Source organism: Rhineura floridana, chromosome 3, assembly GCF_030035675.1.
Source record: "Rhineura floridana isolate rRhiFlo1 chromosome 3, rRhiFlo1.hap2, whole genome shotgun sequence".
Taxonomy (NCBI): domain Eukaryota; kingdom Metazoa; phylum Chordata; class Lepidosauria; order Squamata; family Rhineuridae; genus Rhineura; species Rhineura floridana.
This window is the reverse complement of record NC_084482.1, coordinates 148777748-148804123: the sequence shown is the minus strand read 5'-3', so window position 1 is coordinate 148804123 and position 26376 is coordinate 148777748. Positions and strand designations below refer to the sequence as shown.

The 26376-nt window shown below is 40.8% G+C and overlaps 1 protein-coding gene across 1 annotated transcript in view; it reads right to left on the bottom strand.

Annotated features, from left to right (window-relative positions):
• APPL1 (adaptor protein, phosphotyrosine interacting with PH domain and leucine zipper 1) overlaps window positions 1–26376 on the bottom strand; it is a 75142-nt gene that overhangs the window by 19156 nt on the left and 29610 nt on the right. The window contains exons 8-16 of the mRNA XM_061618292.1: window positions 22219–22365; window positions 21460–21542; window positions 21195–21353; window positions 18459–18647; window positions 17102–17144; window positions 14662–14718; window positions 11338–11429; window positions 9486–9641; window positions 45–94 (exon numbers count right to left, since the gene is read on the bottom strand). Of these exons, the coding sequence (XP_061474276.1) occupies window positions 45–94; window positions 9486–9641; window positions 11338–11429; window positions 14662–14718; window positions 17102–17144; window positions 18459–18647; window positions 21195–21353; window positions 21460–21542; window positions 22219–22365 (976 nt within the window). The remainder of the gene's footprint in view (window positions 1–44; window positions 95–9485; window positions 9642–11337; window positions 11430–14661; window positions 14719–17101; window positions 17145–18458; window positions 18648–21194; window positions 21354–21459; window positions 21543–22218; window positions 22366–26376) is intronic.

Here is a 26376-nt window from a genome sequence, read left to right as displayed (position 1 = left end):
CCTATATTAAATATATTTTAAACTTAACTACAGATTTGCTCTACCTTCTGTTTCTGATTTGGTTCCTCCAGATTCTCCAAATGGATTTGTCCGTCTGTCAAAAAAAAACAGTAATTCTTGCACACTGATTCCTAATAATCCAAATTAGAACAATAACAAAACAAGCACTAAGATTTTAAGACAGGTGTCCAGGAACAATGTACACAACAGTGAGCTTCACAACACAGGATTATTGGAGACCTTTTACATCAATTGCTATACTTAAATAGAAACCAAGTGGAAAGATGCCCTGCAATACCATCCCAACATTTTACTAACCCACGAAAAAATGTTATGAACCTCAATTCAATTTTGGCAAGTTAGTTAATTTTCTTTCATTTTGAAAAATACAAGAATACAAATCACAAAACATTGCAAAAAGGCAGACCTAACTGAAAATCTATGCAGTCCCATGGGTTCATTTCTTGCATTTATTTATGAGAAGTTACCATTTTAAATACAGCTTTCTGAAAGCATTAATGGGATTTTAGTCTTAATCAAGAGAAACATGGCTACACCTGGCTCTCAGCAGAGATAACATTACTCTAAAATTATACTTGTGAAAATTATCTAGGCTTCCAGCGTGTATCACAGGCAAAGGAAAGGCTCTAACAAAACAATGTAAGAAGCGGGGAAAGTATCTGAGGCTTTTTAAAAGGTTATAGAACAGAACAATATTTTAGTAATATTACTTTTGAAAATTATCTATTGTAGAACACATCCAAAGCTTGTATTTTCACAAACAGTAAAAATAATTAGTAACTCTCAATGTGAATTTTAAACAGGAGCCCTAGAAACAAAAATAAGAGCCAAATTATTGGTAATTGCAGTTAAACTGTGCTGTCAATTTATCGCAATTTCTTAGGAAACTTTAAAAACTGATGCCTTTTTTTTCCATGGATGAGAAACTACTGGACTATGTGCATTCAGCTGTTTTCTAAAGGGAGTTTGCAAGTGCCATTCAGAATTACAATTGAAATGCCTATGTTCAACAGAACGGAACATATCTGAATATTTGACTTCATCTTTGGGGTCAGAACTGTTAAATGCTCACAAACTTCCTAACTAAGCCTGAGGGATGCCTATTACATTGTTCAGCTTACAAGAAATTCACTCAGTATAGCAATGCTCACTCGTTCTGGCCTTTTAATTTAAGTAGCTCGTGTCTCCATCAGAGCAAAGGTCAAATAATTGAGCTTCATCATGGCCTCTGCACCTTGACAGTGGTGTCCACATGAGTTCTTGGCAACTCTGTATCACAGACATTGTGTTTCAAATATTAAGGATGAATTGACATTTCTTCTACTGTAACAGTTCTCTTTCAGTTAGTTCTCTCCCTACTGTGAATTTTTATCAGTAGTAACTGAAGTTTACTCATTTCTTTGGCCCACAGAAATCCTGGATCAATCACAGTCCTATCTGTAGGGGTGTAGTCATCCAGGGTCTCAGGGGGTCTTAGACCCCTTACTTTTTTGGGAGCAGGGTCCCAGCATCTCCAGCATCGTATGAGCGAGTCAGCATGAAAGGGAAGTGTGTTAGCCACTGACAAGAGTCTTCTAACATGCTTCCTTGTCCTTTCCTGCTGATTGGAGCCAGTCAAAGTGAAAGGTGTGTCAGCCACTGTGAAGACTCTTCTCAGTAGGTAACACTCTCCTCTTTCATTTTGATTGGCTCCTAAGGACATCTGTTGTTATAGGAGAAGGCATTAACAAGGATCTTATTCTCAACCCAGCAGCAAAAAAGGTGTGTGTGTGTGTGTGTGTGTGTGTGTGTGTGTGTGTGTGTGTGTGGCTGTGACTATCAGGAAGGGACCCTGCACTTTTAAATTTGCTAATATACTATTGCCTATCTAGCAGCAACTTTCAGTCTCAGCATAGTGTCCTGTTATCTACAGTGAGAATGTCTAAGGCACCACAAAAACTTAGAAGTAACAAGCAGTGATTCTACTTGTGCTGTCATTCCCGTCCAGAGTAAAACAGTCTTGACATACTTACACAGCTGTAGGGCAGGCAGTATTATGAGCCAGACACTTCTTGCTCCTGCTTTGGCTTTCAAGTTTCTTCTGTATCAATCTTCCTCCATTCCACACTGAGACTAGCCTTCATGTTACTAAACTGCATTCACTGGAGCCTGGCAAACTGAGCCACTGATTGCTGTACTACAAGGGCATATTTGTGTTGCCTAAGCTACTTATCTGATACAAAACAAATACGAAGCACATAAAAATGTTAAATAAAATTATGAACATTGGGGTGGGTGAGCAAAAGATATCTTTAAAAACTGACAAAATATATCTTCCTAGGAGATATTACTCTAGAAGCCTAGATAATTTTCACTCACCTTTTTTAGCTTAGGAAGAGAGTCATCAGTCTGCCATCACCACCTGGAGGCAGGGCTACCACATTTCTCTTGAGTTTCCAAGAGGAAATACCCAAGGTGCTGGGGCAAGCAAGCAATAGGAAAGGAAAATAGGCTTTTTTAAAAAGAACAAACAAAAAATTTAAAGTTTGCTCAAAAAGGTGAAAGAAGTTCACTGCAGGAAATAAAGACACAGCACACAGAAGTTCAACCACACGCTTTCCCAATTATGCATGATTCTGATGTTGCATCTCTTCTCTTACAGGAGGAACCCACGCAGATCTAACAATCCTAGTCGTTTAAAGAATGAACAGCAGAACCAGAGACTTCCATGAGCCAGCACCTCCCCCTCCATGCATGGATTCCACACACTAGTTTTAAAAAGTTAAGGCCTATGTCAGCACAAACCCTAATAATGGTAAATGTTAATCCGGTTTCAAATTCCACTTCTTCTGCATTTGGCACTGGGGCATAGACTTGGATGGTGGTTATGTTTTCATGTTAAATCTCACTGATATAACTTGCTCATACCTTGTGTTATAGCTCCTAATTGCTTTTGCTACATCACTTCTCCCTATTCAAGCAACCCCGTTTCTTCTTAATTTCTCATTTCCTGCATAAAATATTTTGTAGTTGCCTAACTGAAAATGTCCCGTTCCTGTCCATTTTAATTCACTCATGCCAAGTATTGTAATGCTGATAGATTCCATTTCTTGCTTGACAATTTCTAACTTTCCCTGGTTCATGCTTCTCACATTCCATGTTCCTATTGTGTAAGTTGTACTACTCCGGAGTCTCTATGCGCATCAGCCTCTGGGCTTCCTTTCGGCTTTGACCCAGCTGTGTCATTAGTCACAGCGCTACTCGTACTTGTCCTTTGTTCTTCCCCAGTAGCTCGGTGAGTGCCTTCTGACCTGGGGGGTCTCATCTTCCAGCACTATCTAGTGTCACATTTTGGATACTCTGTTCATAGGGTTTTCGTAGTAAGAGATATTCAGAGGTGGTTTATCACTGCCTTCCTCTGAGTTTGGATGCATCTTAGTCTGGTGTCTCAGCTTTGACATTCCACCTTGGGTGACCCTAGTAAGAGACTAGCCTCTTGGTCTAGACTCCTGACAGCATTGCTCTCAGCTTCTTCGACACTTCAACAGAAGAAGAGGAATGGGAAAGATTTTATGCAGAAGTACAGGAAGAAATTGATCACACACCAAAGCAAGATGAGCTGATAATCATGGGGGCCTGGAATGCAAAAGTAGGGAATAGAGAAGAACTAGGAATTGTGGGAAAATGGGGCTTAGGAGATAGAAATGAAGCATGAGAAAAATGTATTGAATTCTTTGAAGCCAATAATGTTTCTTGTAAACACATTTTTTGAGCAACCAAAAAGACGACTGTACACATAGACATCACCAAATGGTCAATATAGGAATCAAGCAGATTATAGAATTAGTAGCGGAAGAAGTCCCATACTTTCTGCGAAAACAAGACCAGGAGCAGACTGCAGTACAGATCATGAACTGGTCATAAGCAATCATAATGCCAAAATACAATTTAAATAACATCCTAGAAGAATATAAGATCAAATAAAGAACAGATTTGAGGCTTTAGACTTAGTTGACAGAGAACCAGAAGAACTATGGAATGAAGTCAGGGACATTATCAGGGAAGAATGCAAAAAGACAATACCTTTAGTTAAAAAGAGAGAAAGACCTCAATGGATGACTGTAGAAACCTTTAAAAGGGTTAAAGAGAGAAGAAAAGCAAAAGGAGACAGAGACGTGGTTGGAACCCTAAATGCAACAATACAGTGACTACTACATAGTGACAAAGAGTACTATTACAGTGGTTAGTGCACAGAAATAGAAGAAGACAACAAAAAGGGTAGAGCAAGAGCCCTATTCCAAAAATTAGAGAAAATAAAGGGAAATTTAAACCAAGAGGAGGGATGTTGAATAATCAACAGGGAAGCACACTGACTGACCGAGATAAAATAAAAGAAAGATGAAGCAATACACTGAAGAACTCCATAAAAGAGATGCAAGAATGACAGATTCATTCACTGTGGAACCGTACGATGAAGAACCAGAAATTTTAGAATGTGAGGTGAAAGCTGCTCTTAAAATACTTGGAAGAAACAAATCACCTGGAACAGATGGCACACCAATAGAGTTGTAAAAAGCTACTGAGACTGAATCTGTCCAAATTGTGACAAAATTTTGTCAAGAAATATGGAAAAGAAAACAATGGCCCACAGACTGGAAGCGTTCAATATATATCTTAATTCCAAACAAAGGGGATCCCAGGGAATGCAGTAATTATTGAACTATTGCCTTAATATCCCATGCAAGTAAAGTAATGCTCAAGATTCTACAACAGCTCGAGCTCGAGGATGTGGACAAGGTGCTCGGACAGGTGCGGGCGACCACTTCTGCTCTGGATCCTTGCCCCTCATGGCTAATAAAAGCTAGCAGGAATGGAACAGCCGGTAGCAAATGTTCCATTCCTGGGCAAGGTCCTAGAGCGTGTGGTCGCTCGCCAACTCCAGGCTCTCTTGGATGAAACTGATTATCTGGACCCATTTCAATCGGGCTTTCGGCCGGGGTTTGGTACAGAAACGGCCTTGGTCGCCCTGTATGATGACCTCTGTCGGGAGAAAGACAGAGGGAGTGTAACTCTGTTGGTTCTCCTTGATCTCTCAGCGGCGTTTGATACCATCGACCATGGTATCCTTCTGGAGCGACTTACGGATTTAGGAGTGGGAGGCACTGCTTGGCGGTGGCTCTGCTCCTATCTCGGGAATCGTCTCCAGAAGGTGATGCTGGGGGAACATTACTGGAGTCCCTGGGTACTCCAATATGGGGTCCCGCAGGGTTCAGTTCTGTCCCCCATGCTTTTCAATATCTATATGAAGCCGCTGGGTGAGGTCATCAGGAGTTTTGGAGTGCGTTTCCAGCAATATGCTGATGATACGCAGCTCTACTACTCCTTTTCATCTTCGTCAGGTGAGGCTGTTGATGTACTAGACCGCTGCCTGGCCGCGATAATGGGCTGGATGAGAGCTAATAAACTGAAACTCAATCCTAACAAGACTGAGATGCTCTTGGTGGGAGGGCCCTCTGCCCAGATGGTTGACGTTCGACCTGCCCTAGATGGGGTTACACTCCCCCTAAAGGAGCAGGTACGTAGTTTGGGGGTCTTATTAGATCCTCTCCTGTCACTTGAGGCTCAGGTAGCCTCGGTGGCACGGAATGCATTCTACCAGCTTCGGCTGGTAGCCCAACTACGACCCTATCTGGACAGGGAGAATCTCGCCTCAGTTATCCATGCTATGGTAACCTCTAGATTGGACTACTGTAATGCACTCTACGTGGGGCTACCTGTGAAGACGGTTCGGAAACTTCAGCTAGTGCAAAATGCTGCGGCCAGAGTTCTCACTGGGACAAAGAAATTTGACCATATAACACCTGTCCTGGCGCAGCTGCACTGGCTACCGATATGTTTCCGGGCCAGATTCAAAGTGTTGGTTCTTACCTATAAAGCCCTAAACGGCATCGGACCGCAATACCTGGTGGAACGCCTCTCTCGCTATGTACCTACCCGTTCACTACGCTCGACGTCGAAGGCCCTTCTCCGGGTCCCAACTCATAAAGAGGCCCGGAGATCAACAACTAGATCTAGGGCCTTCTCGGTGGTGGCCCCCGAACTATGGAATGCCCTCCCAGACGAGATACGCCTGGCGCCTTCTTTGTTATCTTTTCGGCGCCAGGTAAAAACCTACCTTTTCGCCCAGGCTTTTTAAACATTTTAAATTTAATTTTAAACCTAATATGGATTTTAATTTATAAACTCAATGGCAATTCTATTTTGGATTTTTATCATGTTTAATGTTTTTATAATTGTATTATATTTTTCACACTTGCTCATATTTTAATTGTGATTTTATTTGTTGTACACCGCCCTGAGAGCTTTCTGCTATAGGGCGGTCTAGAAATGTAATTAAATAAATAAATAAAATAAACAAAGGTTCTTACCATATATGGAGTGAGAAGTGCCAGATGTCCAAGCTGGATTTAGAAAGGGAAGAGGTACCAGAGATCATATCGCAAACATGCGTTGGATAATGGAACAGACCAAGGAATTTCAGAAGAAAATCACCCTGTGCTTTATACACAGTTCTGTCTCCCATGCTTTTCAACATCTACATGAAGCCGTTGGGTGACGTCATCAGGAGTTTTGGAGTGCGTTGCCATCAGTACGCTGATGACACGCAACTCTACTTCTCCTTTTCATCTTCTTCAGGTGAGGCTGTCAATGTACTGGACCGTTGCCTGGCCGCAATAATGGACTGGATGAGAGCTAACAAACTGAGGCTCAATCCAGACAAGACTGAGATGCTGCTGGTGCGTGGTTTCTCTGATCAGGTGGTGGATATACACCCTGTCCTGGATGGGGTTACACTCCCCCTAAAGGAATGGGTTCGTAGTCTGGGAGTCTTTTTAGATCCTTCCCTGTCACTTGAGGCTCAAGTAGCCTCGGTGGCACGGAATGCGTTCTACCAACTTTGGTTGGTAGCCCAGCTATGTCCCTACCTGAGCAGGGAGGACCTCACATCAGTTGTACATGCTCTGGTAACCTCGCAATTGGATTACTGCAATGCACTCTACGTAGGGCTGCCTCTGAAGACAGTTCGGAAGCTACAGCTCGTGCAATATGCAGCGGCCAGACTGATAACGTGGACCAAGCGGTCCGAACACATAACACCTGTTCTGGCTCGCTTGCGCTGGCTTCCAATATGCTTCCGGGCCAGATTCAAAGTGCTGGTTTTAACCTATAAAGCCTTATACGGCGCGGGACCACAATACCTGCTGGAACGCCTCTCCCGATATGAACCTGCCCGTACACTACATTCTACATCGAAGGCCCTCCTCCGAGTTCCGACTCATAGAGAAGCTCGGAGGGTGGTAACAAGAACTAGGGCCTTTTCAGTGGTGGCCCCCGAACTGTGGAGTCTCCCTGATGAGGTGTGCTTGGCGCCGACGTTACTATCTTTTCGGCGCCAAGTCAAAACCTTCCTCTTTTCTAAGGCATTTTAATCTAACTTAATCTAGTTTTAACATGTGCTGTAACTGTTTTTAGTTTTCTTATTCTCTTATATTGTTGTTGTATTTTATTATAGGATTTTATTGTATATATTTGTATTTCTTGTTGTACACCGCCCAGAGAGCTATGCTAGTGGGGCAGTATAAAAATTTAACAAATAAATAAATAAATAATAAATATACATTACAGCAAAGCCTTTGACTGTGCAGATCATGAAAAACTATGGCATGCATTAAAAGAAATGGGGGTGCCAAAGCAACTGATTGTCTGATGCACAACCTATACTCTGGACAAGAGGCTAGTGTAAGGACAGAATATGGAGAAACTAAATGTTTCCCAATCAGAAAGGATGTGAGATAGGGGTGTATTTTATCACCCTATTTGTTTAATCTATATGCACAACAAATCATACGGAAAGCAAGACTGGACCAAGATGAAGGAGGTGTGAAGTTTGGGGGCAGAAATATCAATAATTTAAGATATGTGTTCTGCTAGCAGGTAATTATATATTTATAACTACTCATGTGGCAGCATATGCTCTAGCTGCAGGAAAAGAGTTAGATACCAAAAACACCATGTGGGGTGAGTGGGATGTGCCCTAGTGCTATTATGACTGTAGTATTTGTACAATAAGACATGGGGATGGTCAGGGTATCTTTTGCTCGGGAGAGGAAATTTTATTTGAAATGTATTGTTGTTTTACTGTATGTTGTTGAACTGTGTTTTGTTGAAATATGACTTGTATTTTAATATGTATTTTGTATTTTCCTTTTACATGTGTTTAATTGTGGTAGCCTATGGCTCTGAGCAATAAAGATTCATTTCATTTCACTTCATTTCAAGATACGCAGACGATACCATACTACTACCAGAAACCAGTAATGATTTGAAACGAATGCTGATGAAAGTTAAAGAGGAACGCTCAAAAGCAGGACTACAGCTGAACGTCAAGAAGACAAAAATAATGACAACAGAAGATTTATGTAACTTTAACGTTGACAATGAGGACATTGAACTTGTAAGGATTATCAATACCTTGGCACAGTCACTAACCAAAATGGAGACAATAGTCAAGAAATCAGAAGAAGGCTAGGACTGGGGAGGGCAGCTGTGAGAGAACTAGAAAAGGTCCCTCAAATGCAAAGATGTATCACTGAACACTGAAGTCAGGATCAGTCAGACCATGGTATTCCCAATCTCTATGTATGGATGTGAAAGCTGGACAGCGAAAACAGCAAGAGAAAAATCAACTCATTTGAAATGTGGTGTTGGAGGAGAGCTTTGCGAATACCATGGGCTGCGAAAAAGGCAAAGAATTGATTGTTAGAACAAATTACCAGAACTGTCACTAGAAGCTAAAATGATGAAACTGCGGTTATCATACTTTGGACACATAATGAGAAGACATGATTCACCAGAAAAGACAATAATGCTGGAAAAACAGGAGTTGAAAAAGAAGAAGGCCAAACAAGAGATGAATTGATCCATAAAGGAAGCCACAGACATGAACTTACAAGATCTGTATAACAGATGCTAATAGAGGTCGCTGGGTCTCCATAAGTCAAAATAGACTTGAAGGCACATAACAATCTGGTTTCACGCTTATTCAAAGAAAAGCAAACGCTGTTTAGGGTTAATCAGTTTAAGATGGCAAAGGGAGCGAGGGCAGGCTGAAGTTGTGCAGCACTGGATGGGATGAAGCACACAATCGTACAGCATGCTTCTTATCTCTTAATCATGGTTAAGATAGCATTGTACCCTTCTGTCTTATTTGTGACTTGGTTTCTTTGGTTTTAAATTGTTGTAATATGTATTTTCACTTCTGTAAAGCACTCTGAGCAGTACAGAAACATTATTAAAGGATTGTGAGCATTATTCTGTAAAGGTTCGAAATACAGGCTGAAAGAAGGAATGGTATATTATCAGTCAGCACCATCTGTCCCAGTTTCATTTTTGCAGTTGTATATCCTTTGCTGCTGTTATCTTACCTGCCTGACTGCCCCGAGGTTTTTGCTTGACCTGGATGATCTTCACTTACTGGAGAAATGATGTCAAATTGTATAGGAGTGTCAGGTGCCACAAGCGAGTCCAAGGAAAGTGCTGAATCAGATCCCAAAGACCCAGTGCTGGGAGGACGAGTCTGTCTAAAAAAGAAAAACACAAAAACAAAGAAAAGTAAGACCACAAGGAAATGTCCCAGTCTATTTGATGCTGTGTGTTTCAGTAGACTCTGAAGAAAATCAGAAGTCAATTGTCACTGTCATCATTCATTCATTCAATTATTTATTTATTTATTATACTTGTATACAGCCCAATAGCCGAAGCTCTCTGGGCAGTTTACAGTAACTAAAAATAATCACTTGCTCCCCTCTCACCAGACGGCCAATATGAAGCCCCACTTCAAGTCAGTAGGACAGTCCTAAACAAATAGTTTCAGGATCACTGAAACTATAAATAGGTTTGGGATCACTGCTTTGTTGAAGGCAAATGCTTCAAACATGACTATAGTCTGCATGATAGGCTGAAATGGAGGAGCCCTGATGCTGACAAAAAGAAACACTGATGTCTAGATCAGTGCAGCCAATGTGATGCCCTGCAGATGTTGGGAGTACAACTCCCATGAGCCTACAAAATCTGGAGGGCACAAGGTTCCCCATCGCTGGCTGAAAGCCAATGGTTAGACTATATAATAGTAGTAGTGAAGTTACTAAATAGATAGTCTATTGATTTAATGTATTTGCACATTGCAACTTTAACATTACCACAACTAGTTTACCACTTCTGATTAGCTTCAAGAAGAATCTCTGTAGAGGGGTCAAAGCTAAACTATTACCACCACCCCTCAATTCAGAAGCCTTAATGAAATGCTCATTAAAAATAGTAAATAAGATGATGTGATAATTCCTCAGTTCATGTCCAGGTCACAGGCTCCTAAATTGATTTATTATACCTGCAGCAGCCACTCCATCAGGCTACAGAACAGGGAGAGATAGAACTAGAGAAGCCTTTCTGTTGGTTCTGCTGAAAGATACACACCTTTTTGCTCTGTTCCAAATGTTTCCATTCCTACTGCTTACTACAAGATCTCTAACTAAGAATTAGTGCCCAAGGTTGCTTTTATCCTATGTCTTGTCCCTTTTCCTTTTGTGTAGTGTCATTTAGATTGCGAGTCCTCAGACCATGGACTGTCTTTTCCCTAATATTTGGTAGCTGCTCTGAGAGCCATTTTTGGTTGAACAGCACACTAAAAATGCCTAATAACTATCAGGAAGACTAAGGAAGTAGAGGTTTAAAAACAGAAATTAAACATTAACTGTGACTTGAACTAGACATTATGAGAGTTATCCCATGTACTATTCAGAAACACTTTACAACAGGGCAATTGGAAGAATCAACCCTAACAAAGCAGAAATGGTTAATGGAGCTTTTAGCCAAATTTCTAGACCCACTAGAGGGAGGAATGCAGAAAGGAACTCAATGAAGTACAAAGCAGGACTTAGAACATCCAAAATCCTGTATGCTAGGGCAGTTTTAGAAGCAGACAAGTCATCAACTTCACAAATCCAAATTAATACTCAGGTATATCAGAGATTTCAGGTGAAGCAAGCTCTCTCTGAAGTAATAAAAGAAGCTTATGTGATAAGAGACAATAAATGAAATGTTTTCACAAAGCTGACTTTGAGGAGAAATGCATGGTAATTTATTGCAAGCCTCTAAGTAACCTTTTCAGCAATCTTTTAAAACAACCCTCAATAATTCTCCAAACTTGACTAGTTCCTGATAGAATAACCACGATTTACAGAACACAATCTTTAAACAATCTGCAGTTTTGCAACTTACACAGTTGGTCTCATGCTCTCATGTCTCTGCTGGAAGGAAGGGGAGGGAGTAACAGCTTCTATAGCTGACTGATTTACACGTGCAGCAATTTCCTATGTTGTTGGAAACAAAACAAAAAATTACATTTAATTAGATATGAATATACACGTCTTACTAACAGTCATATGGGAGCCTTGTGCTGGCCATATTTTACCCCAAAAAAGGCATTTTTAAAAAATAATTACACTTTAAGACTTCCCCCTACTCCATGGTAACTATTTCAGCAAATATTATAGAGACATAAGCATGCAAAGGGCATCTTTCTAAAATAAACAGCTTTACTGTGCAAGAAAGAATTCACATCTCAGAGCTATCAAGAATGTCTGGTTTGTAAGGTTGTTAGCTAACATGCTCCTGTGGCAAGGAATTATGGGGGGAACATCTTGCCTGAATTAGGGCTCTCACAGCTGAACTCAGTTAATTAGGCAGGAGCAAGAACACCTGCTTATCAGCCTGAGACTGCTACCTCAAGGCCACAGGGCTGGGAAGGCTGGAGAAGCACGTGACCATTAGGCACGAAAGCTCCAGAAGATTTCATCATCAGAAAGTGTGATGTCCCTGTGTATATAATACTGTAAATATGGTAAGTGCAGGTTTATTAGAGTATATGTGGTACGTAGACTGAGAGAGGGGAGAGTACATGGGTTGGAATGTTGGAGAACGTTGTATGATGATTGGCTGAGTGTCTGAAGGTATAAATGAGAGGATGACAGTTGAGGGGGTCGTTTGTTTGGTTCTGTGGGTTGGTTTTGAAGAGGGTTGGAGGGTGGATTGGATTAGGCGGGTAGTGAGGCAGGTTATTGAGGACTAGAAACATAAAGAGTAACGGATCTTATGAAACCACACACTTGTTGACTATACTTTTAAGTGATCTTGTTATTCCCTGTGTATATAAATAAATATTTCTTGGTTTACCAAAATGCCTGAACCTTGGCTGGGCTTTCATAGACCAGAAGGGTGGGTAGGGCATATACCAAGGTTGGGAAACAGTATCAATGGTGGCAGCGGTGAAGAGATAGTGTAACATTTTGCATTTTACTTTACTACATCATCAGGTATCCAGAGCAACCCATGGCTGTAATCTTTATAGGCACAAAGATACAGGGGGGTTGTGGCCTGTAAGTGCACCCAGACACTATGTAGCAATAGACCAGGAGATGAAGGCACAGTCTCAAGGCAATATTGTTTACAGGGAGTGTCCAGTGGTGCTGCTTAGCAGTGGGATCTTGAGAGATCTTTGCTAGAGCCGGTGAAAGAACCGTTAAGAAACCAGGACCCTGAGGTGGGACTGTGCCAAGGTGGTGACCACAGGAGGGGGCCAGACAGAACCCCCCCCTGATTGGCTAATTAATTCCTGGCTGTTGCTGGGCTTTTTGCCATCAAAATAGAACTGTGATTCTGGATCTTTGTTCCCCAATGTTCTTTGGTGCTACCTGATGCTGGGGTTCCATCTTCCATCTGCTATCCAGGCTATACATCTCTGGGAAGATGTGGAAACATGAAGTTACTCTGCTGGTTTATCTATATTGTGTGAGTATAGATTAGGCTAGACAGCTTTGTTAATTTTTACCTGTGACTTGAACACTTTGAGTTTTGTATTTTACCTAACCCTTGGGGGTGTTTGGTTTAAGGAATTATTTTGCTGCTCTATTTTTGCACTTATATTTCATTTTAATAAAGCTACCTCTGATTTACCGGTGTGTGTTCATTTCAGGGGGAAATTGGCTCTGAATCCAAACCCATGGTCAATTAGCCACAGACTACCTATAGTATAGTTGGATATTTTGCCTTAAGGCTCCAGGACAAGGAGTGCATTCTTGGCTCCTGTCTTTTGGAATCCTTGGCAGGTCTATTTCTGGCACTTTGGGTTTCTCCTTGGCCCAGACTGGGTGACCAGGTTTAAGGTGTGGTGACAGTCTACCTACCTTGCAGGGTTGGTGTTGGTTTAACCAGAGCTTGGAAAAGTTACTTTTTTGAACTACAACTCCCATCAGCCCAGTCCAGTGGCCATGCTGGCTGGGGCTGATGGGAGTTGTAGTTCAAAAAAGTAACTTTTCCAAGCTCTGGGTTTAACCCAGCCCTGGTAAGGGAGGCACGGGTAAGGGAGGCACAGTACCTGGCCAGGATCAATTGCCCTGGGCTTAGGAGTTGACCATGGTGGGAACTTGCGAGTTCTTGACAGGAGCTGTTTCACATTTTTTTCCTAACATAGATAATTATTTGTAGTGAAAGTGCAGGTTTATGAATATTTGAATGGTAGCAGAGGTAGATTCATCATGTACTGATGAGAAACCCAATACACATAGTGCCTCTTATCTTCTAATCCAAAGACTTCTTCAATTCAGACTATATTCCTCACTAGTCCACACAGACAGCAGACATAATCAATGGCTGTGCAACCCTCTCTCTCTGCACAACATTTTCAGCATTGCTAGTGGTATGCTAGAGCATCCAACTGGAATGTGGAAAATCTGTGGCTCTGACACTCACACTTTTAATTGTTTTTATATGGCCTGATATTTCTAGTCAGTTAAGATTCTTATATTCACACAGATGAGCAACTTCATTAATTTCTTGGCTTGGAAAAGCGGTATAAAATATTTAAAATGAAGCAGAAATAAAATTTATCTCAGATAATCAGGGTTGTACTATCATCAGTACTTTAAGTTCCATGCATTTTTTTCAATTCAAAGCATTAAATCTGTCTTAATTAAGGAATAATTCCATGAAACTTTGGGTCTCCCCATCAAATTACTGCACACTCCAATTCGTAACAGTTTTATCTTTGTTTAAAAGCACCAGTGCAACATTCTAGAGAAATTTTAGGAGCAGATTTCTTTCATGTTAGTCTTTGGTGTGTCAGGGATTCATTTAGACTGAAGAAAGACTCATATAGGATCACACTTCATTCCAAAACATGGTGAACAAGTGTCTAGGCTTGGCATAATATATGAATTGTCAGATCAGAGGTACAAATGTAGCTCTGTCTACAGAGGCAGCTGCACCATTGAAACAGAAACGCTGAGCAAACAGAAAACAAAAACAAGCAAACAGCTCTACGTTATACTTTGCTTGTAAGCCATGCTTAGAAAACAGAATACGGTGCTTTCAATGTAAATGTGGTTTTAATACTCCTTACTGTGAAGAACTTATTTATAAGACCTTCCTCTTAATTTTCCAGCACAGACTGAATTAGGGCATTCCATTAAAACACAGGTTTAACTTTTCCCCTCTGTTTATAAATAAATCTTCTTTTGACTTCAGAAGATCACTGATTCACATTACCTCTGGGTTTTCACTTAGATATATCTGTTTGGAGATGTTGTTTATTGTACATATCCACTGGAAAAAAACACAAAAGGTACAATGATGTTTAAAATGTCACAAAATACTCTTCCACATCTCTCACCCCATTTCTTCATATAATTTGCTTCCTATGCATGTTCACGTTTAACCAGAGCTTGGAAAAGTTACTTTTTTGAACTACAGCTCCCATCAGCCCAATCCAGTGGCCATGCTGGCTGGGGCTGATAGGAGTTGTAGTTTAAAAAAAGTAACTTTTCCAAGCTCTGCATTTAACCTTTAAAGCAACTTATTTTTAAGAAAGAGTCAAAATGTGGTGAAACATTCATCTGATCTCATGGGCAAACTGTCAGAATGTTTCATCACAGGAAACCAACAGAAGAAAGATTCTGTATTATGGGTTGTATTCAGTGCTAGTTCTACTCAGAGTAGACCCATTGAAGTTAACAGACATGACTCACTTAGGTTCATTAATGTCAATGAGTCTACTCCAAATAGAACTTAGCTGAATACAATCAAATCCCCCCCTTTTTTTGGTAAAAATCACTGAGCAAGCTGTCCTTACCTGGTCAAAACTACAAAGAATCCTACTGAGAATACTCCCTTTAGTTGTTCACAATTTAATGGTTGATACACGGTAACAATAATAAAGCAGTGAGGAATGTATCTGGTATAGAACGTAAGGCCTCTGGCCAACTAAAGGCATTAGGGACCCAAACTCTATGCATTTGCCCAAATTCATCAATTCAGCGTAACATGGCAATAGATAAGCTGATGGTAAACCCAACCCCAAGTAATTGTACCTGGTGCCACAAGGGCAACCGGCTGCAGCCAGCTAGGTTCCAACCCGCAGAAACAAAAAGGACAGCTTGTGCAGCTCTTTTGATCTTGCTATTTCAACAATGGCTCCACCTGACTTCACTGAAAGCCGTTTCTGAGTTTTTTTCAATTTTTTGTAACTTTTAGGGTGCTTCCAGACAGGAATGCTTAATAGACTGCCGGGGTCACTACAGAATGCAAGCAGAAATGTAGTTTTAAATGTCTGTGCTAATTGGTACCTCTTTGTGAGGTCCTTTTACCTGAAATGGTTATTTGGCACAGCTGTTTAGAGAAGCAGCTTTTTAGACTCCTCTTTAACATTAGTTCCATAGGCACCACTGCGGCTTAGGCACCGGGTTCACTGCAGTTCAAAAAAGCCATTCTCCGTGTGACTCACCAGTGTCTGTGAAAGCTGAAGCACACACCTCTCTCTACAGAATCAGTTACTCCCTTGGAAGGTGTTAAAGACTGTTACCCAAATCAGATATTTACTACCTGGAATCATGCAATGCTGATTCTGAAAAGCTTACACTGGCTGACTATACGCTTCTGGATGGAACTGGAGGTGCTGGTGGTGACTTACAAAGCCCAAAACAGCTTGAGGCCCAAATACTTGAAGGAACACTTATCTTAGAATCAGCCTGCCCATGCTCTTCCACATGGAAAGTTCTTCTCCTTTCACCACTAAGAGAAGTGCATTATGACACAGGAAAGGGTCTTCTCTGTGGTGTCACCCTGCCTATGAAGCACTCTCTCCCTAGAGGCACTACTGGGGCCAATGCTTTCATCATTTCAGCACCAGGTGAAAGCTCATCTGTTTCCCTGGGCTTTCTCTTATTATTAGGAATTTTGTGGTGCTGGAAGTGAGGAACTCAGGTTCTGGTTCCTTGGGTGTTTTCAATGATGCAGTATTTCTGCTTTAATAAGTTGTGTTGAATTAGTTTTATTGCAGTGTTTTTTTTACCTCTCCTAGGATCATTAAGACGAAGGGAGGGCTAGAAATTATCTTATAAAGTAAATGAATAAATATGGGCTTTCTTATCTGGAAGAGCCACAAAGTCAGGGAAAAAATTATGGCCAGAATTCAAATATCTGATCAATTATTTCCATGGTTCCCACTCCTATTTGGTAAAAAAGTCTGGAAGCGAGGGGAACTGCAAAGGCAATTTGCAATATGCCATGGGGATCTAAGATTCAACAACAACAAAAGCTGCCGCCACCACCACCACTACTGAGTGCAAGCCCTCTGACTACCCTTGGCTGTTCAACCTTGCAAAATCTGACTATCTTTTATATTCTCTCCCCGCTTAACAGTTTTTATTTACTCTTCCTCGCCCTCACCAGCTATCACAGGTGGCATAAATTTAACCTGGATGGCTCAAAGAAAATGCCTGATTTGGGTAACAATTTTCCACCATCCAAAAGGGTAGGGGCATTATTCTATTGCCCAAAACAAAAAAAGGAATCTAACAGACTAACAAGTTTACTGTGGCGTACGCTTTTATGGGCCATACACAACTTTGTCAGATGCATGTCTTTTGAAGTCCCTGAAGTGCCACAAGACACTATGCAGTTTTAGAACCCATTGTGTTCAACAGCTTACCTCTTCATAATCTTTTCTGCTCTCTGCCTGCAGAATTGAGGACCTGACAGAAAAGAATGTAAAAACAAACAGATTTAACTTTCTCCAGTGGGCACTAGTCTTCCTTTCTTTTTGCTTGAGGCAGGAGAGTCCAAAACACTCTCCTCTCAGCCCCTAGTATGGGTAGCAATGATTTCACCTTGCTTTTCAATCTGGCTGGTGTTTTAACTAAATTATTCCTTCTGACCCTGTCTGTCTTTTGACTTCTGATGTTTTTTGTCTTTGCTGAATGTGTGGTAGTGATTTTTACATTTAATGAATTGATGTAATTAACTGTTATGGGTGTGTGAGTAGCTGTTGGGTGTCTGTTGTGACCATTATTCTGTTGATTCCAATTGCTGGTTAATTCCTTTATTTTAATGAATTATTAATTTACTGAGATAATTTTTTAATTTTTCAAAGAAAAAAAAGAATTGTTTGTTTCCATTTAGTCAATGACTAAATTGATTCTGATTGTTGGTTTCCATTTATTCAGTGTTTCTTGATTAAAAATCTAAATGACACTTAGTGCTCTCTAAACAGAACACTCCAAATGTAAATTTCCAATTTGGAAAATGTATCGGTGTGTCATGGGACTTAGCAAGTCCCAGGAGTGACACTTATCCAGCTGTGCTGGTGAGCTGAGTTCTGGAGGCAGCCAATTACTGATACAAGGGAGATAAGGTCCGCCATCTTGAAGCATCTATTATCACAAGACTTTGGCCCTACCTGAGCTTGTGCAATACTGCCATCTCTAAATAAAAAGCAAATATGGCAGGCAAGGAGAAAAGGACAGCAGAAGAGAATAAATAAAGAGTTCAGCAGAAAATAATCTGGGCTTAGTTAAATCACAATAATTAACAAAATATTAAAAGTAGTAGATAAGCCCATTTAATATACGTTAGGTAACAGCTGTGTTCCAAATACAGGGTATATCCAACAATAATATTCAGGGAAGACCCACCGAATTTAATGGACAGCACCAACTTAGATCCATTAATTTCCATTAATGAGTTTGTTCCAATGAGTAAAGCTTAGTTGGATACAGTCCATCCACCCCTTTTTTGAACTTCAAAATTTATTTTAAGGTTTCAGTGCAATCAAGTCTTAATCAATTGATTTGATTTAACATAAAGCAACAGACAATACTTTGGATTTTATTACAAGTTTTACGTATCACCCTTTCCCCCAAACTGGCAAAAGACAAAAATTGAAATCTTTCTCCTTCCTTCCCATCCCAGGCATTCTCTCATTAATTAACAATCTCTCCAAACAAACAAAAGTGCTTTTCAATTTCCTATCACACAGCTGCATTCATTAATACAAAAGAAAGACAAACTTTTTGCCGTCGAAAGAGGTTATTTGAAAGCAGTATCTTCTGTCTTCACAATCCACAGCCATTACAGAACAGTTGTCTATATCCATAACAAGCCCTCCAGCTACATCACCTCTTGCTTGACTCATTAGGTTTCCACCCTGAGTGAAGTAAAATTGTCTGTCCCAACTGGAAGACACCAGTCCTGTTTTACTGAAATAAGAAAGTAGATTAATTTAGTATTTTAACTGAGGGAGTTTGACACAACATATCTGCAAAGAAAAATCAGGCTATCCAAAAATGTGTTGAGTAGAGAAGTTGCTGCTCACTAGCTGGAGGTGAGCATGGACAGGCATCTGCTCTCACACAAAAGGTACAGTAGGGCCCCGCTTTCCGGCGTTCCGCTGATGTGGTGGCTTTCAATTAGGGGAAATTCCCCGTTTTAAAGCAGATTTTGCGGTTTTTCAGCATTTTGCGGCATTTTCGCACGACCTATTATAGTCAATGGGTTCCGCTTTACGGCGATTTCCGCTTTATGGCGGGGGCCTGGTCCCTAACCCGCCGTATAAGCGGGGCCCTACTGTAATTAACTTTAACAAATCCCAGGTCTGGCACAAAGTTCATATATGTTTTCAGCAGGGGCTTCGATTTAGCATGATTAGAAATGCTCAAGGAGCTGGGATGTGAAGAAGCTGCCCTTGGATAATGAAAAGGTTCACAAAAGGCTATTAAAAAGTATTTAAAAACTTTGGACAATATAGGTATAGTTACGGTTGTCACCAAGTTGCAATAACTACAGAAATCAAGGAACAAGAGCAGTCTATAGGCAGGATCCAAAAATAGTGATATTACTTGCAGATGAACTTGTTTGCTGTTGTTCCTTTAACTGCTCCTGCTTCCAAAGGGACAATCCACCTTTCAAAATGGAACAGCCCATCTCTTTAGAACCATTAACACAACAAATGAAGGGGCAGCTGTTTTCCCATGTGTGCCATATTACTTCCTTGGATCCCAGCCAGAGAACCCTAAGGCATCCTAAAAATATACTGTGGCATAAAATTTCATAGACGAGATCCTATTTCAGATACAATCTTATCAAGAGGTTCGTTCTGCACAATATAGGAAATGGACCTTTAGTGCGGCAGCACCTACCCTGTGGAATTCCCTCCCTTTGAATATTAGGCAAGCACCATCTCTGCTATCTTTCGGCGCCTTTTGAAGACTTTCCTCTTTCAACAAGCCTTTTAGGTTGAGACCTATCCCAGTCTGTGTCTGTGTTAGAATTGCTTACTATGTTTTCTAATAATGTTTTTAACCCCTTTTTAAGTTGTTTTTTTTAATGTTTTTAACACTGTTTTGTTTTAATGTATTTTAAGATCTGTTTTTATGATGTTTTAAAGTGTTTTTAGTGCTTTGTTTGCCGCCCTGGGCTCCTGCTCCAGAGGAAGGGCGGGATACAAATTAAATAATAAATAAACAAATAAATAAATAAAATCACATACATGATCAAGGGCCAGTGTGGTATAGCATCTAGTGCTGGGCATGGGCTCAAATCAGCCAAGAAGCTCTTTAGGAGGATCTTGGATCAGTCGCCACCTCTCAGTCTAACAAGGGCATGTGTGGTAGATATTATATCAACTGAATGCCTTTTACCAGGTTTGGTTGGTAAGATAGCTTTGGCCACTCCTGGACAAAGATAGCTTGGCCACTGTGGTCACGGCACTGGTAACCTCAAGCCTGGATTACTGCAATGCATTCTATGTGGGGCTTCCCTTGGTCTTAGTCTGGAAGTTGCAGATGTTACAGAATGTAACAGCTAGGTTGTTGACTGAGGCATCCCATCAACGCCACATAACAACTCTGCTGAGGGAGCTGCGCTGACTGACAATATGCTACTAGATGCAGTTCAAGGTTTTGCTTTTAGCATTTATAGTTCTAAAAAACTTGGGATCAGGTTATCTAAGAGATTGCCATACCACATGTATCCTGCCTGGCAACTGAGCTCCTCAGAATACCACAGAGTATTCAGCTGGTCAGCGCACCACATGCCCTGGATGTGGGCTTAGCATGTACTAGAAACCAGGCTTTTAGTGTTGCAGCTCCAACCCTAGTTTCCTGAAATAAGATTAGCACCTAGCATCTTGATATTAGGGTGGGTATTTAAGACATTTTTGTTTAAGAATGCTTTCCCTTAACTATGATCCAACCATTTTATAGAATATTAATTACACTGCAAGGTTTCTGCTGGGAGGAAGGGTGGGATATAAATCAAATAATAAATAATAAATAAAAGAAAAATAAAAGAAATGTTTTTGTTGTTTTTTGTTTACTGAGCCTGTAATCTTTTCGGTTTTATCTTATTGTATACCATAGTTGTGAAGCTGCTTTTAAATGTGCAAATAAAATAATCTCTTCCACATTAAGACAGAGACAAATGAATTAGCATTTCAACTTTATAATTTAAGCATTTAAGGGAATGCCAGCATAGTTGCTTAAAGTATACTCTGATTTCAAAAATGAATTTTATTTTCCCACATCTGAGTTTTTCTATTAATGTTCTTGCATTACATGCTACTAAATACATAATTTCAAAAGAGTTTACCCAGTATGGTGTTGGGGGAGACATCAGAAAACTGAACCATCTCAAAAACTTGGAGACACAGAAAATAATCTTATTTTTAAACTCACAGAGCAGTTAGGTCTGACAAACTAACTTAGGCTGTTGCAACCCTTATATCGATAGAGGAAATTAGTTCTTACTTTCTTGCATTCAGATAACCAGCTTTCCGAGTAAGATTTCGCTGGGCAGGAAATTTTGCAGGATCCGAATCAGGCAAGTACAGTGGGTCACTGGCAACCTCCAAGTCCTCTATAGTCTGTTGCATAGTCTCTACTTCATGATCCATTTCTCTACGAACACTAAAGAATGTTGGACAAATACTTTAATTTAAAGCACATTTACCTGTAAGTAGTATTTTAAAAGAAATGTTAAACCATTCACTTTAAAAAAGGAAAGTTAACTTACTCCTGTACACTTGTTCCAATATTGGTTAAAAATTCTTCCAGCTGTTCAGAAATATTTTCTGAGCCCATCTTAAAGAAGCTTATCTTTCAGAAAGGAGAATAAAATCATTTAACAATTATTAATTTTCTTCATACACTCCTAAATGTTAAGATCCTACTCTGCAGTATATTTTTTTAAAAAAAACATCAGTATAACTACTTGTACAAATGCAGATCAGGAATCTGGTCACATGGTATGATTATACAACAAGAAATCCAAGAGAAAGACATTTTTCTGTCTACTTGTGTAATATTCTGAATTACAATTTCTCGTAACAAATGGAGCAATTCCCACTCCTAATTGTAAGGAAGAACAACCTCTGGACAGTGTACAGTGGTTAACATATATCTACCAGAGTCTTCCCAAAACGGTCAGACAGGTGAGTCTCCCCGATTTATCTGCCTGTAGGGAGTTTACCCCACCCCACCAATCACACTTTGGAACTTGGTAAGTCAATCTAGTACTTTTTAAGTGGAATTGGTGGTACAAGGCAGCACTACTTCACACACAATAAAGATATATTGATATTAATTAGGAGTGGACACAGTAGGAGATGCAGTAGGAGACAGGGGAGATTTAAGATGTTTTTAGTTTTAAGCATTAAAATTACTCCTATAGCACCAGCAAACCTAGACATAAACCCCCAAGTATTCTTATTTAAACAAAAAAAATGTTATGCACATTTCTAATTTCAGAACTCCCACTTTTGCCGACATTCACCTGAGCTTGCATGTATCCTAATAAGGGTTCCAACACAGCAATTTTCTTCTTATACTGAAGAGTATTTAATGCACAGAAATAATGCATCATAGTCTGATGTTGTTTCTTCCGGGAAGTATATACATCTTCTGTAACTTCATACTTGACCTGAAGAAAAACATAATTTCTGACTCAAGGCACATTCTTTGCCAATAAAAGAATATTACAGAACACATATTAAGTAAGAATTCCCTTTTGATTTATTTTATTATTTATTAACACACTATGGTCATAAGCGGTGTCCAATATGTTATAAAATAACACAATAAGCCATAAAATAATTAATAATAATAATAAATTAGAAACACAGCAATATAGACAAGCCCAAGTTCCAAAGCTAGCTTAATCATACAGCTATGAGAGTGGCTGTATATTATAAACAGCGTGGATTTTTCACATTCCACAATGTTAAATTGAAAATACCCCCATGCCATTCCTCCGCCATGCCACTACAGAGACTTTCGCGGAGAGAACTTAAAGCCACAAGTCTGGGTGCGACAGCCGGGACTTAGAAGCAGTTCAACGGATAAAAAATCTCCAAGGTGAGAGCCGCAGCCGCAGGCTCCCGGAGTGAATTTTAACGGTACGTCCGCGAGGCAAAACGCCGCGGCAGAGCTCGGGAAGGCAGCGAAACAAACGACCTCCTAGGGGAAGAGTGAATCATGAAGGCACGAAACAAATGAGGGGTAAAGCAGGGAGCTGCAGCCGCAAGCTCCCGCTAAAAATGGAGAGAACCGCAGCCGCGGTCTCTCTAAGATCTAAGGCTAAAAAGCTGGGGAAAGAAATGGCCCGGGCAAGGGAGAACCCCCCCCCAAGGGAATTCCCCAGGAATTTCAAACCAACAGTGTTAAATACAAGACAGAGGGAAGGGAAACACTTGGATACACACAAACGATAATACCCTCACACCCTGTCAGACAAATACACAAACAAACACAAAAGACTTAGCTAAATGCTACGCTATAGAAATCTCAATCTTGTTCGTAGGAAGGCAAGAATGAACTGTGGAGTGGGAGGGGCCTGACGCCCCTAGTCTTGACTTCAAAAACATTCTTGCCTTCGCACGATAGGTGGAGCTAATACCCGCAGTGATGGCCGGCCTCATATGGAAAATTGAAAATACCCCCCATGCCATTCTGATGCTTCCCATAAGCTCATTTCAAAACAAAATCTTACAGAACTTATAGTCTTGAACTCAGAAGTGCTTGCTTAACAATCCTCTAAATTTTCATGGTGATACACAAAACAGTCAGAGAGAATTCAAAGTTCAAAGTCTAAAAAGAGAGAGAGAGAAACCCAGAGCCCTTTTGGACTTTTTTCTGTCAGAGTTCTCATAATTTGTTGTCAAAATCAGCCATGTTCACAGAGGACCTGTAATCCTATTACTGACCTTGCCCCTTACTCTGACCTTCATCTTCCGCAGTTTAAAAGTTTAAAAAATGCCTGGCTGATTTTTAATTAATTCAAGAAATTTTACATGGAACTCAATGATAATGTCGGGCATGTTCAGTAAGAACCAACTGTCAGTGTTCTAAAAGCCAGACTCACAGCTGCATGGCTTGGCTAATCGGGCCCACACCCACACAGACCTTTATTTCACTTGAGACAGTCATGGCTTCCCCCAAAGAATTCTGGGAAGTGTAGTTTGTGAAGGGTGCTGAGTGGAGACTTCTATTCCCTTGACAGAGCTCCAGTAGCAAAAGTAGTTTAACAGTCAGCCGCTCTGATGGAAGCTCTGCCAGGGGAATAGGAGTCTCCTCTCAGCACCTTTCACTAACTACACTTCCCAGAATTCTTTGGAGGAAGCCATGACAGTCTAAAGTGAAATAAAGTTATGGTGTGGATGTGGCCAGGGACAGCTTTGGTTTAAACTTGGGTAGGAGGCTACATGTGCCTGCTGTAGAATAAAAGGTGGGAGAAACGCTGAAAAGGAATGATACTGTTCACAATGTTTTCCTTTTGGAAAGGAAAGGGAAGGGGCTTCCTCTCTGCCCAGTGCCCACCCTCCCAATCTCCTCCCCTCCCCCTCCCCTCCCTGCCTCTCCCCCAGGTCAGTTTCACCTATCCTAAACATGATTGCACAGAAATAAATCCCACTGAACTCAAAAAGTATGCAAATGATCAAACCCACCCTCTCTTCTCCTCCCTCCTCTCCCTTCCCCTTCTTTTGCCCCTCCCTCCCCATCCCCATCCCCTTCCCCTTCCAATCTCCTCCTTTCCCCTCCACCTCCTCTCCCCCTGGTCAGTTTGTTAATTTCAAATCCTTTTTATTGGTCAATGTCATATGATGGTGAAGACAGCCTTTTATGTTTCAAATTGGAGGTTATGTTCTATTTCTATTTTGGGTGCATTAACAGTTGAATCTGAAACTGCAGTTTGATGTAAAATCAGACGGATTACAATACGTTACTACTTAAGCAATGACTCTAGCTGTTGGAATAAACAAACTTGGCCTGCCCAAGATGCATGTTTTCAGCCTGCTATGTTTAAACCACTTCATTTAAGGCAACATGGGCATGGTCAATTAAAAACATAGAGCACACCTAGAATTTTGCTAGAATATATTTCACCTCCCACTATTTTATCTTGTGCAAACTGAGACACTCCTGAGGTCCACTGGAAACTTTTCTGCAGAATAGTCAGTGCGGTTATTCCACAATTATTTTGGGAGCTTTTTAGTGCACATTTTGCAAAGTGTTGCTGTACTTCACATATTCACAGAAATAGAAACAAAAGAAAATGATTTCCTATAGGAAACTTCACTAAAATTGCAAAGTAAATCAGACATATTTAAAGTGACCATCTGAACTATATCAACTGTCTTAATAATGTTGCTTCCTCCCTGCTAAAACAAGATCAGCACAGCACACATCTTCTTTCTATTATTTGGGCTGATTGCAGGTGTTGCCACCACTCACCATATGCTCAGAGGCACGTTACCAAATTCTTACAAGCTACACAGGAAGTGGATTGGACTATGAAAGACCAACCCAAGTTGTGTTTGCATTTTGACAAATTTGTAGGGCAGTACAAGAGAGTACAGTAAGAGGAGGTCAGGTCTCCTGCTCCCCTAGTGCATTCACTACAGCTGCCCAATTTCCTTGCTTTTTAATGTTTGATAGAAATATCTGTGGGCTATAGGTACTTTCTTAAACTGCAGGGGGTGTTGCCTATTAGTGAATCAAGTACTAGTGAATCAAGTACTAGGAGAACAAGAGTGTTTTAAGTAGGTATGGAAGCCTATCAAACATGTGCCCCCTGTGCCTCAAGAAGGAAAGTAGTTCCATAAGCTCAACCAGCAAGGCAGCTCTATCCCACTTCCCCACACAGCAAGCAACACGTGTCCATGAGACAAGAAGGGCTCCCTCAGGCAATCTGAAACCCAGGCTGGCTGATATGGGGAAAGGCTCTCCATCACGTATCGAAGTCCCAAGTCCTTCAAAGCTTTGTATGTTAACACCAACATACAAATTTGTCGTTCAGAGCTTTGTATGTTAACACCTTAAACTGGGCCCGGTAATATATAGACAGCCAGTGCCGACCCCACTTTGTACCAAAATACCACTCAGTACCCAACAGATAGCATTTTGCACTATCTGCAGTTTCCACATAGTCTTCAAGGGCAGCCCTATATAGAGCACATCACAATACAAGACTTAGATGGGAGGTTACTAGAGCATGCAAAACTGTGGCCAGCTACCGCAGGTCCAGAACAACCACAGCTGATGAACCAATTGCAGCTGAAAATAGGTATTCCTTCCAACTGAAGCTCCAGTGACTGCAATAGATATAGAAGCACCCCAGGACCACATACATGCTCCTTCAGGGGGAGTACAACTCCATCCACAATAGGCCAAATATCCACAAGAACCACCCAGCAACAGTGTTTCCATCATGTTGGCTTTCAGCTTCAGTTTATTAGCTCTTATCCAGCCCTTTACTGCCTCCAGGCACAGGTTTAGCACTTACACAGCTACATCTGGTTTTGAAGGTATGAAGATACAACATTGATGACACTGATCTCCAAAGGTCCCGATGACAGCACCCAGCATCTTCGTATGGATGTTAAATAGCATTGAGCACAGAAGAGAATGCCACAGAACTCAGGAGAAGTCTCCC